This window comes from Pan troglodytes, chromosome 10 (assembly GCF_028858775.2).
Source record: "Pan troglodytes isolate AG18354 chromosome 10, NHGRI_mPanTro3-v2.0_pri, whole genome shotgun sequence".
Classification (NCBI taxonomy): Eukaryota; Metazoa; Chordata; class Mammalia; order Primates; family Hominidae; genus Pan; species Pan troglodytes.
Genome location: NC_072408.2, coordinates 126,996,305 through 127,015,151, shown reverse-complemented (window position 1 = coordinate 127,015,151; position 18,847 = coordinate 126,996,305). Strand labels below are relative to the sequence as shown.

Below are 18,847 nucleotides of genomic sequence, written 5' to 3'. Positions count from 1 at the left end.
TGGATGCCAGCGGCCTCACTCTCCCGCTCTGTGAACTTAGGAAATGCCTGGCCTCTCTGAGCCTATGTTTCTTCACTTATAAAATGGGAGTCATAGTAGAACTTGTGCCCTCTACTTGGGGTGAGGATTAGAGGAGAGGGTATGTGTCTGGCTTGTCCCATCCTGAGTAACTCTGAATTCTTAGAGGCATTCACAGCACAATTAGGAGAGACCCCCATCTTGGGAGTGTTTTGCTCTGTCTATGGCTATGAGCTGCGGGTGGAAGGACGGCCTTGCTGGGCGTCTCAGTTGTGAGATCTGCCCAGAGCTCAGCCTTGATCCCACATTTTGCTTTCACAGAAAGTGGTGACAGCCCTTGACCGGACGTGGCACCCTGAACACTTCTTCTGTGCGCAGTGTGGAGCCTTCTTTGGTCCCGAAGGTAGGGGCTGGACCGGCGGACTGACCCACCGCCTCTTAGGAGGGCTGGGGAGGTGGGGGTGGGAGACGCTGCTGAGGTTGGAGTCAGAGTGGCTCCACTTCTGGAAGCCGGAATGAACTGTGCCTCCAAAACCCCCGCTCCCCAGGGTTCCACGAGAAGGATGGCAAGGCCTACTGCCGCAAGGACTACTTCGACATGTTCGCACCCAAGTGTGGCGGCTGCGCCCGGGCCATCCTGGAGAACTATATCTCAGCCCTCAACACGCTGTGGCATCCTGAGTGCTTTGTGTGCCGGGTAAGGAGCCCCTGACCACATCTGGAGGGGCGAGGAGCAGGCAGTGGGGAGAGAGGGGTCTTCCTCATTGTGCTGTCTGGATCCAACTCAGAGGCCTCATTTGGGGTTATTAATTGGGGGAGCAGGCAGGGGATCTCCTTCCTCCAGTCCAGTAGGTCCTGGGCCAGGGTTTGTACTGAGGCTGGGACAAACCAGGAGCAAGGTGGACATGTCCCCCAGTCCAGCCCTGTGCAGCGGCCCTGGGCCATTCCTATTCGGGAGGAGAGTGTGTGAGAACTAAATGAGATAATGCAAGTATTTAGCAGACTCAACAGAAATGGGCAGTGGTTTCCAAAACCACTGCATTCTGGGGGCCCCACAGGGGTTATTAATGATTCAACAAGGGCTCTCTGACCAAATGAGTTTGGGAAACACTGTTCCCTGCAGGACTTCTCAGAGCCTTTTCTTTTCTTTTTTTTTTTTTTTGAGACGGAGTCTCACTCTGTTGCCCAGACTGGTGTGCAGTGGCACGATCTTGGCTGACTGCAACCTCTGCCTGCTGAGTTCCAGTGATTCTCCCGCCTCAGCCTCCCAAGTAGCTGAGATTACAGGCACACGCCCCCATGCCTGGCTAATTTTTTGTATTTTCAGTAGAGACGGGGTTTCACCATGTTGGCCAGGCTGGTCTTGAACTCCTGACCTCAGGTGATCCGCCTCCCTTGGCCTCCCAAAGTGCTGGGATTACAAGTGTGAGCCACCTCACCCGGCCCCTCTCAGAGCCTTTTCTACCTCTATGTGATGTGAATCTCCAATGAGAATCTAGGAGGCAGAGTTTGACTACAGACCAGTGTCACACCTGTGTTTCTGGGAACACTGTTACAGCCACCTGGCTAAGTGCTCAGGGGTCAGACCTGTGTATGAATCCAGGCTGTGAACTCAGTAGCTGCATGACCCTGGGCAAGTTACTTCACCTGTGTGCTTCAGTTGCCTCCCCTGTTGGGAGAACTAAATAATCCCAGCCCTGTGGAAGGCCGAGGTGGGAGGATTGCAGGAGGCCACATTTGACCAGCATGGGCAATATAGTGAGACCCCCATCTCTACAAAAAAAATTTATTTAATAAAATAAAAATGAAAAATGAGCATTTAGGACAACACGGCACATGGGAAACGCCTAGCAAGTAGGAGTCACTCCGAGCGTGCCGACTATGCCCACCTCGGCCCCATCACATGGGGTGCAGCTCTAGCCCAAGGGGCAGCTCCCTGAGCCCCTCTCTCCGCCTGGCAGGAATGCTTCACGCCATTCGTGAACGGCAGCTTCTTCGAGCACGACGGGCAGCCCTACTGTGAGGTGCACTACCACGAGCGGCGCGGCTCGCTGTGTTCTGGCTGCCAGAAGCCCATCACCGGCCGCTGCATCACCGCCATGGCCAAGAAGTTCCACCCCGAGCACTTCGTCTGTGCCTTCTGCCTCAAGCAGCTCAACAAGGGCACCTTCAAGGAGCAGAACGACAAGCCTTACTGTCAGAACTGCTTCCTCAAGCTCTTCTGCTAGGCGCCCTGCCCCTGTCTCTGCCCCACTTCCCCAGCCCGCATCCCCAACTGCGACTGTGACCCAGAGACTTCACCCGGGGGTGAAGGGGTAAACCCGACTGAAACTGGAACCCTTGTCCTCCGCTGGTGCGGGATGGACAGAGGGCCGTGAGGGGTCCCCCTGCTTGTCTTCACCCCTGCCAGAGCCTCTGGGCCCCCTCCTCCCTCCTGCAGCTCTCCCTAGGCTGCCCACTCTCCATCCTCCCCAGGGGTAGAGGCTGGGGGCTCCACCCCAGCCCATGTACGTCCCCACGAACTGGCCTGGCCAGCACCCCACACTGGAGCCATCTCTTCCTCATATTTCAGCAGTGCAGCCGGTGGGCAGGGAAGGGCAGGCAGGGTCTGTTGGGGTCTCTTTTTATCCTTATTCCTCCCCCGACCTAATTGTCTTTGTTCTGTGATTATTGGGGGACACCCGGCTCCCTCCAGACAATGCCAGCATAAATCCATCCATCCAAAGGCAGAGAACCAAAGGGGCCATGGAAGGTTCTCTGTGCTCCTCCTACCCTTCCAGTGCCCTAGGCCTGGCGACTGCCCCTGCCTTTTAGACCCGCCCTCCCCTTTTATACCTGCTCTTGTTCTACTGAGAAAAGCCTCTCCAGCAATAATGTTTTCTAGTCACTTCCTCCGTCTCCGGGACGGCGTGCCTGGACACTGTACCGACTTTGATAGATTTCTACACTGAGGTTTGAATTCATATCGCCTGAGTTGCTTTGACTTCTCTATAGAAAATGATTTTAAAGAGATTTTAAAGACGTTCCCTTTTGTATTCTCTTCCTCATCCACCGCCACTGGGCCTGTCACTGATGGTGGCTCTGGTGTGAAGTTTGCTTTGTACTGAGGGTTGGGGTGGGGAAGCAATTTGTATTTTATTGTTTCTTAGCACAAGCAGGTGAACTGGGAGCAGCTCTGTGACTCCCCCTCTTTCACTTCATAGCTCACCAGGACTGTTTTATAAACTGCTGTATTTGGAAACCCCTTCTTTACTTCCCAGGCCAGCAAGCTCTTCACTGAAACTGGTTGAAGGGTGTTGCACCCTTTTGGGCCTAGAATTCTGAACTTCATCTGTTCTGTTTCTGTGGGAGGAGAAGGGGAAGTATGTTTTGGGGGGCTGCTTCCTGTCTGAGTAAGCCCTCAGGAGCCTCTGCTCCCCTGTGAACCCACTGAACCTTCTGAGCCCCCACTGCTTCTATGGGGCTCTCTCTTCTGCCTTCTCAGGAAAGCTGGTGTCTGATTTTGGCCATCAGGACTCTGACGTCTCTTTGGTCTTGTTGATTTCCTCTGGGCATATCCCTTCCCCAGATCTGCTCCTCCCCTTTCACAGGTGGGATCGGCACTCAGGGGGTCTGGAAAGAAGGTCATAAGGGAGCATGATAGGATTTGGGGCAGAGGGACAGGCTCCTCTGGGGAAACCCCCCAGAGCTCTTTACCAAGGATGAAAGAGGAGCCAGGCCTTGGGCTCCTGATCAGGAGAAAGGGGCCCCACCGGGGTCTAACGGTGACAGTCCAAACCACTCCACTGGCCTCCTGGCAGAAGCCGAGTGTGTGCTGGGGTCTCCAAAGAGGGTCCCTCCTTTGTGGGGGAAGGTCAGCCCGGCCCCTCCAAAGGTCTGATGTCTCCACTTTCACCCACAGGCCTTACCGCTCTGTTTATAGTGACCCACCCTAGATCTTCCCCAAGAGGGACTGGGGTTTCTGGGGTCCATTCTCTGAGTCAATGGTTATTTGAAAATTTGATTTTGATTTTATTTTTTCTCTGTAAACTTCCAACCTGGCTTTTCCCATTTCAATTCCTGTGATTTATGCCAATAAAGTTTGCCCATGATTTTCACCTGTGCTAGTGCTATTTCTTGGTGGTCTGAACCTCATGGTCCCAGCAGAGACCAAACCCACCCCAGGCTGGGTCACCAGATGGAGGGTAAATTGTGGATGTTTCCTTTCTTGAGGTCAAAATCCCTGGGGCTGGGGTCCGTGGTCCTTGCCTGTGGTCATAGGTCCTCCCCGTGGGCTTTGCTCCTGCCTGGGCAGTTGGTGAGGACAGGCTGGGGAGCAGCGGGATGGGGCCCTGTGGGGCAGGGCCTGCCCAGGGTGTGATCACCTGGGTTTACCAAGGGCATCCTCACTCACGGGCCTGTGGGTGGCTTTCCACTCATTTAGAAGTAGGGAAAGAGGCTCCAAGACAAGAACCTACATGTACAAGGCAATCTGAGTGAGGGCAGAGCCATGATGCGGACCCAGGGCTTGCCTCTGCCTGTGTTCCTGCACAGAACCAGACGCGGCCGTGCCTGAGCCCACACAACGTGGGTTAGCCCCTTCCCTGCCGAAGGCAGCTACTTACAGTTGAGGATGGGTCTCTACTGCCTCCTCGTTGTCATGTCCGGATTTGCGTGCTTCCTCTTTGCTCCGGTCAGATCCAGAGCTCCAGTCCTAGGCCCTAGAGCAGGGATGTCCAATTTTTTTTTTTTTTGAGATAGAGTCTCACTCTGCCCAGGCTGGAGTACAGTGGCATGATCTCGGTTCACTGCAACCTCCGCCTCCCAGGTTCAAGCGATCCTCCTGCCTCAGCCTCCTGAGTAGCTAGGATTACAGGCAGCTGCCACCACACCCGGCTAATTTTTGTATTTTTAGTAGAGCCAGGGTTTCACCATGTTGGCCAGGCTGGTCTCAAACTCCTGATCTCAAGTGATCTGCCTTGGCTCCCAAAGTGCTGGAATTACAGGCATAAGCCACCACTCCTGGCTTTTTTTTTTTTTTTTTGAGATGGAGTCTCACTCTGTCATCCAAGCCAGAGTGTAGTGGCACGATCTCGGTTCACTGCAGCCTCTACCTCCTGGGTTCAAGCAATTATCATGCCTCAGCCTCCCAAGTAGCTGGGATTACAGGTGCCCGCCACCACACCCGGGTAATTTTTGTATTTTTAGTAGAGCCAGGGTTTTACCATGTTGGCAAGGCTGGTCTCAAACTGCTGATCCCAAGTGATCTGCCTGCCTCGACCTCCCAAAGTGCTGGGATTACAGGCATGGGCCACTGCGCCCAGCTGGGTGTCCAATCTTTTGGCTTCCTGGGGGCCATGTTGGAAAAAGAAGAATTGCCTTGGGCCACACATAAAATACACTAATGATAGCTGATGAGCTAGAAAAAAAATAATAAAATCACAAATCTCATAATGTTTTAAGAAAGTTTACAAATTTGCCCTGTAATCCCAGCACTTTGGGAGGCCGAGACGGGCAGATCATGAGGTCAGGAGATCGAGACCATCCTGGCTAACACGGTGAAACCCCGTTTCTACTAAAAATACAAAAAATTAGGCATGGTGGCGGGCGCCTGTAATCCCAGCTACTCGGGAGGCTGAGGCAGGAGGATGGCATGAACCCGGGAGGCGGAGCTTGTAGTGAGCCAAGATCACGCCACTGCACTCCAGCCTGGGCGAGAGAGCGAGACTCCGTCTCAAAAAAAAAAAAAAAAAAAAGAAAGTTTACAAATTTGCATTAGGCCAAATTCAAAACTATCCTGGGCCGCATGTGGCCCACAGGCCATGGATTGGACAAGCTTGTCCTAGAGCTTCCTGGGCAGCTTTGTTTAACCTTGAGCTGTGTCTTCACAGCTTCCCTGTTGTTTGGAACGGTTCTCCAAAAGCAGCATGTTGAATTCTAGTTTAAACCCTTCCCATGCTATAGTGAGCTCAGAAGTGAAAATTACCTTCAACGCTCACCCAAAGAGAATGATGGGGCCAGGCTCTGTGGCTCATGCCTGTAATCCTAGCATTTTGGGAGGCCAAGGTGGGAGGATCATTTGAGCCCAGGAGTTCAAGAGAATAACTTGGTTTATTCTTCCAGCCCATGTTGGATTTATTTTATTTCTAGAAATGGGTATGGTATATTTCCTTTTTTTTTTCTCGGTTTTTTTTTTTTTTTTTTTTTGAGATGGCATCTCACTCTGTCACCCAGGTTGGAGTGCAGTGGCGCGATCATGGCTCACTGCAACCTCCGCCCCCCAGGTTCAAGCGATTCTCCTGCCTCAGCCTCCTGAGTAGCTGGGATTACAGGCACCCGCCACCATGCCAGGCTAATTTTTATACTTTTAGTAGAGACGGGGTTTCTCCATGTTGGCCAGGCTGGTCTCAAACTCCTGACCTCAAGTGATCCACCCTCCTCAACCTCCCAAAGTGCTGAGATTACAGGCGTGAGCCACCGTGCCCGGCCAGGTATGGTATATTTCATTGTAATTTGCTTTTCGCTTTGCTTTGTGGATATTTTCCCATGTCAATAAATATAGATCTGTACCATTTTCTAATGGCTTCATGGTATTCCGTTATATTGATGTACTACAATTACAGATGATATTTATATCATCAGAGCCAGGAGGTCCTTGGAAATGTACCTTGTGCATATGTATATACTTGGAAAAGTGCGTTCAGAGGGAGGCTGACTCAGGGTTTGGAATGGACTGTATAGCACAGTGAGGCCCAGGGGCTTTGAACTTCCTCCTAGATTTCAGTTCTGAAGCCATCACTTACAGGCTGAGAGACTTGGGCAAATTATTTAACCTTCCTGTGAGTATTCTCATCGATAAAATGGGAGTACTGACAGTACTGTATCTCCTCACAGGATTGTTGCAAAGATTAGCTTCAGTAATGTGCACAGAGTACTTAGGACAATACGAAGTGTGCAGTAATACATTGCCATTAAAAAGAGATCTCGGGTGTCCGCGGGTTGCCGAATGGAGCTGAGCATCTTGATGGAACCAGGGATCTCAGGGTGAAGACTGAAGCCCTAGGCTATGGCGGAAGTTGGGTGCCTGAAGTACAAGTGGAAATATGCCAACTGAACATTGGACCACCACAGCCTGCCCCTGGCTCAGCGCCCAGTGCCAACAGAACACCTTTCAGGATCCACAGCAAGGCAGACAATGGAACCCACACAGGCTTCCATTCTCAAAAGGCCATCAAAACATAACTGCCGGCCGGCCACGGTGGCTCATGCCTGTAACCCCAGAACTTTGGGAGGCCGAGGCCGACAGATCACTTGAGCTCAGGAGTCCAAGACTAGCCTGGCGAACATGGTGAAACCCTGTCTCTACTAAAAATACAAAAAGTTAGCTGGGTGTGGTGGTGGGTGCCTGTAATCCCAGCTACTCTGGAGGCTGAGGCAGAAGAATTGCTTGAACCCAGGAGGCGGAGGTTGCAGTGAACTGAGATTGCACCACTGCACTCCAGCCTGGGCGACAGAGCGAGGCTCCATCTCAAAAAAAATAAAATAAAATAAAATAAAAATTAACTGCTGATGAGACAATTTATATTTCCTTCCCCTCACTACACTCCCTGAATGTTCTGGATCAGTGTGTCTCACACCTTTGGATCTTACAAGCTAGTTGGGAAAGTTCTATGGAGAAGGCAAAGATTTTGAAGGCACAGGAGACTATCATAGACACTCACAATGATCATAGATAGTAGTATCATAGTACCATAGATACTCTCAGTGATCATAGATAGTAGTAGCATAGTATCATAGATACTCACAATGACATCTCCCTAAAGGATTCAAAAGCTTTGCATCAACCAAAGGAAAAGCACCAGTGAGAGTCAAGATACAGTTCCAGACAGATGCTACCTCTGATTGTAAAGGTGTCCAGGTCTTGTGCTTATGATGTGCTCACATCAGTGCCGGAAACGATGAAGACAAAGAGACTGGAAGGAAGAACATGACAGTTTAGTGAGTACTAAGTATTGTCAGTTAGATCGGGGTCCCTAACTCTCAGGCCAAGGACCAGTACTGGTCTGTGGCCTGTTAGGAACTGGGCCGCACATCAGGAGGCAAGCAGCAGGCGAGTGAGTGAGCTTGTTGTCCTGTCAGATCAGCAGCAGCATTAGATTCTCACAGGAGCGCGAACCCTATTGGAAACTGCATACGAGGGATCTAGGTTGCACGCTCCTTATAAGAATTTAACGCCTGATGATCTGAGGTAGAAGTTTCATCCCCAAATCACACTCCCCTCTGACCCCTGGTGTCTGTGGAAAAACTGTCTTCCACAAAACTGGTCCCTGTTGCCAAAAAGGTTGGGGACTGCTGAGTTAGACCGTAACACTTAACCCTGATAACTCTGTGAGGCAAGGTTTGTTCAGCCCAATAAAAAGCAGAAATATGGGTCAAATCTAGGTTCAAAGTTGATGCTCATTCTACGATACATACTGCCTCTTTCAACAGGTATCCTAATAAGTACCTTCCTGGAGAGTTTTGTTGCTATATGACTTTCTGTAATTACTTTCTTTTCTTTTTTTTTTTTTTTTTGTGACGGAGTCTCACTCTAAATAGTCGATATTTTAAGCCCTTCCTGGAGAGTTTTGTTGCTATATGACTTTCTGTAATTACTTTCTTTTCTTTTTTCTTTTCTTTTTTTTTTTTTTTTGTGATGGAGTCTCACTCTAAATAGTCGATATTTTAAGCTTTGGGGATCACACAGTCTCTGTTGTAACCACTCATTTGTGACAGCCATAGACAATGTGTAAACGAATAGGTGAGCAAGGCTATGTCCCAATAAAACTTTATTTATTTATTTATTTATTTATCTATTGAGATGGGGTCTTGCTCTGTCACCCAGGCTGGAGTGCAGTGGCACAGTCTCAGCGCACTGCAAGCTCAGCCTCCTGGGTTCATGCCATTCTCCTGCCTCAGCCTCCTGAGTAGCTGGGACTACAGGCGCCTGCCACCATGCCTGGCTAATTTTTTGTATTTTTAGTGGAGACGGGGTTTCACCGTGTTAGCCAGGATGGTCTCGATCTCCTGACCTCGTGATCCACCCACCTCGGCCTCCCAAAGTGCTGGGATTACAGGCGTGAGCCACTGTGCCTGGCCTATTTATTTATTTTTATTTTATTATTATTTTTTTGAGATGGAGTCTTGCTCTGTCGCCAGGCTAGAGTGCAGTGGCACAATCTTGGCTCACTGCAACCTCCATCCCCTGGGTTCAAGCAATTCTCCAGCCTCAGCCTCCGGAGTAGCTGGGATTACAGGCGCCTGCCACCGAGCCCGGCTAATTTTTGTATTTTTAGTGGAGACAGGGTTTCACCATCTTGGCCAGGCTGGTCTTGAACTCCTGACCTCGTGATCCACCCGCCTCGACCTTCCAAAGTGCTGGGATTACAAGCGTGAGCCACTGCGCCCGGCCACAACTTTATCTACAGAAACAGACAGTAGCCATATTTGGCCCATGAGCTATAGTTTGGCAAACCCTTGTGATATACCAAAGATAGTCATTTTTGACATATTTCAGTCTACATAGTTTCAGAGTGCTCTGACTCCTGTAATTCTTGCAACTCCCTAGTTCTGTATCCTGCAGTGATTCCCCAGTGTCCCTCACCATAGAAGCCTCCATGTTTTAACGTAACAAAGCCTTGGAAACAAGGGTGTGAGCCAAGGACTCGAGCTTGTGCCCACCATGGTGAAATTTGCGTCATTAGAAGAATATTTACAGCTGGGCACGGTGGCTCACACCTGTAATCCCAGCGCTTTGGGAGGCTGAGGCGGGCAGATCACCTGAGGTCAGGAGTTCGAGATCAGCCTGACCAACATGGAGAAACCCCATCTCTACTAAAAATAAAAAAAATTAGCCCGGTGTGGTGGCGCATGCCTGTAATCCCAGCTACTCAGGAGGCTGAAGCAGGAGAATTGCTTGAACCCGGGAGGCGGAGGTTGCGGTGAGCTAAGATCACGCCATCACACTCCAGCCTGGGCAACAAGAGTGAAACTCCATCTCAAAAAAACCAAAAAATTTACAAAGGACTTTAGAGAAATCAGAGTCAGTACCCTACTGCTTGCAACAGAGCTAGCCCTGTGGTAGGAAATCTCATACAGTGGGTAGGCTCTAATTTCAGAGAATAAGAACCTGGCCTCCCACAGAGGTCTCAGTTGGAGCTACTGATTTATGGTAGAACAAGATGAGATTGACAGCACTTGAGCTACCCGTATCTAAATTCTGTTCAGGGAATTGTATGCCAGTCAGCTGCACCAATATACCCTGCCATGCAAGTGTCTTGGTTTTAAACCTGCTACCGCCACCACCCCCCGCCCCGCCCACCACTTTACCAAATTATTCATGTTGGCCTGATTTTCTTACTCTTCCATCTTTTCTGGCATTTTTTGGTGTGTGTGTGTGTGTGTGTGTGTGTGTGTGTGTGTGTAGCTGCTTTAGAGGCATTCTGCCACCTTTCTGGACTTCGCTCGATCAGGGAGAGTAGGCAGGTTGTGATTGGAATCTTTTTTTTTTTTTTTTTTTTTTTTTGAGACAGAGTCTCGCTCTGTCACCCAGGCTGGAGTGCAGGGGCACAATCTTGGCTCACTGCAAGCTCCGCCTCCCGGGTTCACGCCATTCTCCTGCCTCAGCCTCCCAAGTAGCTGGGATTACAGGCACATGCCACCACGCCCGGCTAGTTTTTTATATTTTTAGTAGAGATGGGGTTTCACTGTGTTAGACAGGATGGTTTCGATCTCCTGACCTCGTGATCCGCCCACCTCAGCCTCCCAAAGTGCTGGGATTACAGGCGTGAGCCACCGCACCTGGAGTGATTGGAATCTTAATAACCTGTCAAAACAGCATTTAAATCTCATTCATGTTATTTTCCATCCTTCCCATGGAACACAGATAGCCAAGAAGACAAATAAAAGAGGCCCCAGGCCAGGCACAGTGGCTCACGCCTGTAATCCCAGCACTTTGGGAGGCTGAGCTGGGCGGATCACCTGAGGTCAGGAGTTCGAGACCAGCATGACCAAAATGGAAAAACCCCATATCTACTAAAAATACAAAATTAGCCGGGCATGGTGGCACATGCCTATAATCCCAGCTACTCAGGAGGCTGTGGCAGGAGAATCACTTGAACTCGGGAGGTGGAGGTTGCGGTGAGCCGAGATTACGCCATTGCACTCTACCCTGGGCAACAAGAGTGAAATTCTGTCTCAAAAAAAAAAAAAAAAGAAAAGAAAAGAAAAAGAAATACAGTAACGTGAAATCGAGCTACTTCTAACTTTTTTTTTTTTTTTTGAGACGGAATCTTGCTCTGTCACCTAGGCTGGAGTACAGTGGCGCAATCTCAGCTCACTGCAACCTCTGCCTCCTGGGCTCAAGCAATTCTCCTGCCTCAGCCTCCCAAGTAGCTGGAATTACAGGCGCCCGCCACCACTCCTGGCTAATTTTTGGTATTTTTTAGTAGAGACGGGGTTTCACCGTGTTAGCCAGGATGGTCTGGATCTCCTGACCTCGTGATCTGCCCACCTCAGCCTCCCAAAGTGCTGGGATTACAGGCATGAGCCCCTGCACCCGGCCTACTTCTGACAGTTTTATGGTGTGTGATATAGGATATAACATGATGTATGAAGCTCTTTGTAATAATTTTTAATTTTGAAATAGCTGATTCTTTGGGGATCATTTAATACATAATTCCATAGGTTTTAGTGAAAAAAAAAAAAAAGAGATCTCAGGGTTGGGCAAGATGTCTCATTCTTGTAATCCCAGCAATTTAGGAGGCCAGGGTGGGAGGATTGCTTGAGCCCAGAAGTTTGACATCAGCCTAGGCAACATGGCAAGACCCCATCTATACAAAAAGTACAAAAAATTAGCTTGGCGTGGTGGTGTGCGCCTGTAGTCCTAGCTACTTGGGAGGCTGAGGTGGGAGGATCACTTCAGCCTGGGAGGTCAAGTCTGCAATGAACTGAGATTGCTCCACTACACTCTAGCCTGGGCAACGGAGTGAGACTGCTTCTCAAAAAAAAAAAAAAAAAAAAAAAAAGATTTGATGGAGGTGAATTATTCTGTGGATGTTTGTTGGCTAGTTTTCTAGGAAGAGGGAATGGCTAATGCAAGAGCCCCCAAGTAAAGCCTGCTCTGGAAAAGCAGCAGAGCATCATCTGGGTAGAAAGCAAGTAAGTGAGGAGGAAAACATCTGAGATGATCAGAGTGGGCGTGAGGGACAGATAGGTAAGGGCCTTGTAGGTACTTTAGGTTTTAGATTTTTACTCTGTAGAAAACGGAAAGTTTTAAGCAGATAAGGAGATGAGCTGACTTAGGTTTTTTTTTTTTTTTTTTTTTGAGATGGAGTCCCTCTCTGTCACCCAGGCTAGAGTGCAATGGTGTGATCTTAGCTCACTGCAGAGCTCACAGCTCCCGGGTTCAAGCGATTCTTCTGCCTCGGCCTCCTGAGTAGCTGGGATTACGGGCATGCGCCACCCCACCTGGCTAATTTTTGTATTTTTAGTAGAGACGGGGTTTTGCCATGTTGGCCAGGCTAGTCTCGGACTCCTGACCTCAGGTGATCCACCCGCCTCGTCCTCCCGAAGTGCTGGGAGTATAGGCGTGAGCCACCGCGCCCGGCCAGGTTTTAAAGGATCCCTCTGTTTTGGTAGGCGGAAAAACTAGAGAAGACGAGAGACCATTCTGAGGCCGGGCGCGGCGGGTCACGCCTGTAATCCCAGCACTTTGGGAGGCCGAGGCGGGCAGATCACAAGGTCAGGAGATCGAGACCATCCTGGAGAACATGATGAAACCCCGTCTCTACTAAAAATACAAAAAAAAAAAAAAAAAAAAAATTAGCCGAGCACGGTGGCGGGCGCCTGTAGTCCCAGCTACTCCGGAGGCTGAGGCAGGAGAATGGCGTGAACCCGGGAGGCGGAGCTTGCAGTCAGCCGAGATGGCGCCACTGCGCTCCAGCCTGGGCGACAGAGCGACACTCCGTCTCAAAAAAAAAAAAAAAAAAGAGAAACCATTCTGTTTCTAAGCATGTGCAATTATGTCTCAGCTCCACGTCATACCTTTTAGTTTGCTGAGCTCGCCAGGTGGCACAGGGAACCGGGACTCCGAATTCTGAGCTCCAGCTCCAGCCCAGCAGGTGGCAGCAGCTCAGAGCAAGCTCCTCCAACGCGAGGCAGCGCCTTCCTTCGCGACCCTACTTAAAGGCGGCTTTCCGTTGGCTGGAGTGGCAGCGATATTATCCAATGGTTGCCTGTATTCGTTCAGCTTTGTCGGATGGGCGATGGCGCAGCCAATAGACAGGAGCGCTATCCGCGGTTTCTGATTGGCTACTTTGTTCGCATATAAAAGGCACGCGCGGGCGCGAGGCCCTTCTCTCGCCAGGCGTCCTCGTGGAAGGTTCGTGTGCTAGTTAGATGGGCGCCAGGGGTCGCCGGCGGGAAGCATGGAGGGGTCTTTGGGGGCCTTTGGGAACATGGAGTCCTATTCTGTTCCGCCTGGGGCCTCGGTGGCGGCTTGCATGCCCCGAGATGACGGCCGCTGCCCTAGGCAGGGCCGGCGGGCGATTGCGCGTGTCCTGCTCCTCTTAGGCCCGGGACCGCGGGATGGGTGTCGGCGTGACCAGGTCTGAGCTCCCTGTCTCTCCTCAGTGACATCGTCTTTAAACCCTGCGTGGCAATCCCTGACGCACCGCCGTGATGCCCAGGGAAGACAGGGCGACCTGGAAGTCCAACTACTTCCTTAAGATCATCGTAAGTGCAGGGTGGGTCGCCTCTGCCCTTCATGTTGCCCCAGCGCAAATAGGGACAGTCAGCTGCTATGTGCTGAGGGTCTACTCACACCGGCTACTGAATTAGGCCATTTTTGGGAAAATACTGTTCAGTTAACAATTTCCTGAGATAGGTCCCTTCTGTTGCAGATAAACGGGCTCAGGCAAGTTAAGTGGGTCCTAAGATGACAGCATTCATATCCAGGTCTGTCTGGCTTCCAAAAGAGCGCGCTTTATACATCTTTTTTTTTTAAACGGAGTCTCGCTCTGTTGTCCAGGCTGAAGTGCAGTGGCTTGATCTTGGCTCACTGCAACCTCCGCTTCCCAGGTTCAATCGATTCTCCTGCTTCAGCCTCCCGAGTAGCTGGGATTACAGGGGCGCGACACCACACCCAGCTAATTTTTGTATTTGCAGTAGAGACAGGGATTCACCATGTTGGCCAGGATGGTCTCGATCTCTTGACTTCATGATCCACCTTCCTCGGCCTCCCTAAGTGCTAGGATTACAGGTGTGAGCCACCGCGCCTGGCCGCACATTACAGTTTTACTCCATTTTTGAGAAGGTCTGAGGTCAGGAATGACTCATTGTAAGGAAGCAAGCTGTTGCATATTTAGGACCTGTCAGCCAAGAAACTTAAGTGTCCAATGACTTTTGGATGGCCTTTGAGGTGGGTCTCCCTTGCCCAGAAATGCTGACTGTACTGCGCTTAAGCAATTAGGCAGCATTGTAGAGCATAGCTTGTATTACATTTTCCCACACTTAGAAGGTTTTCAGACACAAAACCCAAAGGAATTGTGTAACAATCCGGATAAACACGCCTAGATTGTTTTTACAAATAATAATGTTGCTATATTTGCTTAACGTGGTGCTTTTAATGCTGTGAATCTAGCCCTCCTCTTGACCAACTTACTTGGAACATTCCTTTTTTATCCTGTTAACCATTTTAGTGAATCAGAAGCATGCCTGGTAATTGGGAAAAATTAAAAACTAAGTAAAAAAAGAAAAAACTCCTTGATTGAATGTAGAAACCTGATTTTCAGCATTCATACCCAGCTAGCCAATCATCCAGTTTGGCAGTGTTACAACGTAGCTCCCAATCTCCCTCTGACTTCAAAAGCTTAGAAGAAAGGGAGTGGGATGGAAACAAATTGTGGGGTTCAGTTTCTTCTGGCATTTTTTCCCCCTTTCTTCCTGTTAAACTTGGCTCCTCTGGCTTGTTTTTTGTAGCAACTATTGGATGATTATCCGAAATGTTTCATCGTGGGAGCAGACAATGTGGGCTCCAAGCAGATGCAGCAGATCCGCATGTCCCTTCGCGGGAAGGCTGTGGTGCTGATGGGCAAGAACACCATGATGCGCAAGGCCATCCGAGGGCACCTGGAAAACAACCCAGCTCTGGAGAAGTCAGTTCCCCTGGCAGTTTTGTCCTTTCTCCCCAGTGCCCGTCTCCCTCTTCCTGGAGAATGGTGCTGAAAGGTGATTGTCTCCCATAAACTTCTCTTTGCAGACTGCTGCCTCATATCCGGGGGAATGTGGGCTTTGTGTTCACCAAGGAGGACCTCACTGAGATCAGGGACATGTTGCTGGCCAATAAGGTAAGGGGACAATTGGGTTGGCTAAAGAGACTTTGTTGTTGCTCCTTAAAGCAAAATGGACCATTCTCAGGTTGTGTGAGTGGAGAGGCTTTTCTCACTGTTTGTTATCTTTGTCAGGTGCCAGCTGCTGCCCGTGCTGGTGCCATTGCCCCATGTGAAGTCACTGTGCCAGCCCAGAACACTGGTCTCGGGCCCGAGAAGACCTCCTTTTTCCAGGCTTTAGGTATCACCACTAAAATCTCCAGGGGCACCATTGAAATCCTGGTGAGTGGACCTGGTTTGCCTGTGCTAACCAGGCAAATGGGGAGCTGCTTTTAGTGGCCATGGATCTGCTCGTTGTCCAACAGGTGTTTACTGCCCCACTATTATCTTGTTCAGAGTGATGTGCAGCTGATCAAGACTGGAGACAAAGTGGGAGCCAGCGAAGCCACGCTGCTGAACATGCTCAACATCTCCCCCTTCTCCTTTGGGCTGGTCATCCAGCAGGTGTTCGACAATGGCAGCATCTACAACCCTGAAGTGCTTGATATCACAGAGGAAACTCTGCATTCTCGCTTCCTGGAGGTATATGCTGTCAGCCTTGCCCCCTCTTACACTGATGGTTGAGAGCATGACAAGGTTCAGACTGAGTCCCTGTAACCAAGGACTGTGTTTTCATCTGTCTACCTACCTCATCTGTAAAATGTCAGTAACAACATAAGATTGTTGAAGGATTTTTTTTTTTTTTTTTGGAGACAGAGTCTTGCTGTGTCGCCCAGGCTGGAGTGCAGTGGCACAATCTCCCGGCTCACTGCAAGCTCCGCCTCCGGGTTCACACTATTCTCCTGCCTCAGCCTCCCGAGTAGCTAGGACTACAGGCACCCACCACTACGCCCGGCTAATTTTTTTGTATTTTTAGGTTTCACCGCGTTAGCCAGGATGGTGTCGATCTGACCTCGTGATCCGCCCACCTCGGCCTCCCAAAGTGCTGGGATTACAGGCATGAGCCACCGCGCCTGGCCAAAGGATTTAATGAATTAATGGATGTACAGTGCTGGGGCTGTTATTCTAGGGCCTGCATTGAGACTCAAATTTTGCCATCAAAAGCCTTTTAAGAGGTGGAGGTTGCGGTGAGCTGACATGGTGCCTGCCACTGCACTCCGGCCTGAGTGACAGAGTGAGACTCTGTCTCACAAAAAAAATGCCCTTTAAATAATGAATAATAGTGATAGAAAATGTCATTTCTTGGACAAACGAAAAATTGAAATTAATGTATATAGATATTATTAGCTACCCTTAGGTAGCTTCATTTTTTGAAAGTTTGACAAGTGAATGAAGTTCACATCTGGAAATCGTTGAACGTTTTTCGTTCATGGAACTCAATGGCTACGTTAGTCGTTTATGCTTTTCACTGTTGTGGTAGGGGCTTTGGAAGTAAATGCCATCAACAATGGATACAGAAGACCTGGATTTGGAATAAGGGCAAAATTTATTTGATGGGGCTGAATTGCTCTGCCAGGAGCATTTGGTATGAGATGAAATGGCCTCTCTTGAGACTGAGCTGCCAACCTGGCAATTATTGTCTGCTAAGGGTTCTCTTTATTCACCCTTACTTGGACTTCCTTTCCAGTAGGGACTCTCACGTAAAATGAAATCTTCCCTCCCCCAGGGTGTCCGCAATGTTGCCAGTGTCTGTCTGCAGATTGGCTACCCAACTGTTGCATCAGTACCCCATTCTATCATCAACGGGTACAAACGAGTCCTGGCCTTGTCTGTGGAGACGGATTACACCTTCCCACTTGCTGAAAAGGTAAAAGGATCCCACCAGGACCACAGTGGGCCTGACTGTGACAAATTAGCAGGGTGATGTGGCCTTCTACCTTACTGCTTTTATAGTTGTATTTTATATAGCAGATAATTTTGTGAGAGGATATTTGAGAGGTTGGGAGGCAGGGAAGGCGTTTCTCACTTGAGAAATGACAAGAGACCCAAAGAGGGGGTTAATGGGCAAGAGCTGGGCCTTAGGAACCCTGCCTCACTAGGCCATACCCAAGCTGTCCTGCTTGGGCTGCTTCTGACAGGAAAGGCTTCACACGGACTTTGATATTGTTGGTCCTTAAACTCTACCAAGGCAGGAGGGTGGTGGGTAATAGAGGAGTGTGGATGACCATTTTGACCACTTCCCCCTCCTTTCAGGTCAAGGCCTTCTTGGCTGATCCATCTGCCTTTGTGGCTGCTGCCCCTGTGGCTGCTGCCACCACAGCTGCTCCTGCTGCTGCTGCAGCCCCAGCTAAGGTTGAAGCCAAGGAAGAGTCGGAGGAGTCGGACGAGGATATGGGATTTGGTCTTTTTGACTAATCACCAAAAAGCATCCAACTTAGCCAGCTTTATTTGCAAAACAAGGAAATAAAGGCTTACTTCTTTAAAAAGTCTCTGGACTCTTAATTTTGTAATTTTTTTTCCTTTTTGACACAGGGTCTGGCTGTTGCCCAGGCTGGAGTGTGGTGGTGTAATCATAACTCACTGCACCCTTGAACTCCTGGGATCAAGGGATCCTCGTATCTCAGCCTCCCAAGTAGCTGGGACTACAGGCACACACCATGACACTCAGCTACTAATTTTTAAATTTTTTTTTTGTAGAGATGTTGCACAAGCTGGTCTCAAATTCCTGGCCTCAAGGAATCCTGCCTCAGCCTCCCAAAGTGCTAGGAGTACAGGCTTGAGCCACCATGTTCCTGGCCCTTAATTTTGAGGTTTATAGTGCCATATGCTAGAAACGAAAGCCATGGTAAAACCAGAGCTTTGTATTTAGGTGTTGATGTTCGGGTATCTAAATGAAGCTACCAATCAAACATCCTATACAGTTTTCTAGACACAGTTGTAACTATTACACTAGAATTACTGTTTCTATGGCTGCTGCATACTTGGAGTAGGTTTAGTGTCAGCTGAGATAGGCACCTGGTGGATGCTGGGGCCAGTCCCCTAGAGTAAAGTTTTTCAAACTGGGTGGTGCTCCAACTCAGTAGGTGGTAACCAATTTATATTTTCGAGATAGTCTCAAATATATTTGAGACTGGGGTGCAGTGGCTTGGACTTGGCTCACTGCAACCTCCGCCTCCTGGGTTCAAGTGATTCTCCTGCCTCAGCCTCCAAAGTAGCTGCAATTACCGGAGGCTGCCACCACACCGGGCTAATTTTTTTGTTGTTGAGACAGTCTCGCCCTGTCACCCAGACTGGAGTGCAATGGTATGGTCTCAGCTCACTGCAACCTCTGCCTCTCGGGTTTAAGCGGTTCTCCCACCTCAGCCTCCCCAGTAGCTGGGACTACAGGCATGTGCCACCACTCGGCTAATTTTTGTACTTTTAGTAGAGACGGGGTTTCACTATGTTGGCCAGGCTGGTCTGGAACTCCTGACCTTGTGATCTGCCCGCCCTGTCCTCCCGAAGTGCTGGAATTATACAAGGGTGAGCCACCGCGCCCGGCC

The 18,847-nt window shown here is 49.7% G+C and overlaps 2 protein-coding genes and 1 long non-coding RNA gene across 36 annotated transcripts in view; 2 read left to right on the top strand and 1 right to left on the bottom strand.

The window, feature by feature from the left end:
* Positions 1-4,115, top strand: part of PXN (paxillin) — a 55,206-nt gene extending 51,091 nt beyond the window's left edge. For all 31 annotated transcript variants that reach the window (XM_509424.8, XM_063785080.1, XM_001159942.7 and 28 more), the window contains 3 exons: positions 340-421; positions 567-715; positions 1,980-4,115. In XM_509424.8, the coding sequence (XP_509424.3) occupies positions 340-421; positions 567-715; positions 1,980-2,246 (498 nt within the window). In that variant the 3' untranslated portion in view covers positions 2,247-4,115. The remainder of the gene's footprint in view (positions 1-339; positions 422-566; positions 716-1,979) is intronic.
* On the bottom strand, positions 1,791-13,208 carry LOC104001712 (uncharacterized). Its single transcript, XR_010147801.1, has 4 exons — positions 13,081-13,208; positions 7,894-7,970; positions 4,623-4,718; positions 1,791-4,471 (listed from the first exon to the last, which is right to left on the bottom strand). It is a non-coding gene; the product is annotated as an uncharacterized LOC104001712 (long non-coding RNA).
* RPLP0 (ribosomal protein lateral stalk subunit P0) lies at positions 13,112-17,791 on the top strand. Of its 4 annotated transcripts, none has more exons than XM_063785093.1 (8): positions 13,112-13,417; positions 13,669-13,770; positions 15,016-15,191; positions 15,296-15,383; positions 15,501-15,647; positions 15,762-15,947; positions 17,032-17,172; positions 17,559-17,791. In XM_063785093.1, the coding sequence occupies exons 2-8, from the start codon at positions 13,717-13,719 to the stop codon at positions 17,718-17,720; spliced, it is 954 nt and encodes a 317-aa protein (XP_063641163.1). In that variant the 5' UTR covers positions 13,112-13,417; positions 13,669-13,716; the 3' UTR covers positions 17,721-17,791. The 4 variants fall into 4 exon arrangements, with proteins under 4 accessions (XP_063641163.1, XP_063641167.1, XP_063641165.1 ...); XM_063785097.1 differs by having other exon boundaries at positions 13,386-13,417; positions 13,669-13,781; XM_063785095.1 differs by having other exon boundaries at positions 13,388-13,417; positions 13,609-13,770.
* Positions 17,792-18,847: the final 1,056 nt, after the last annotated feature.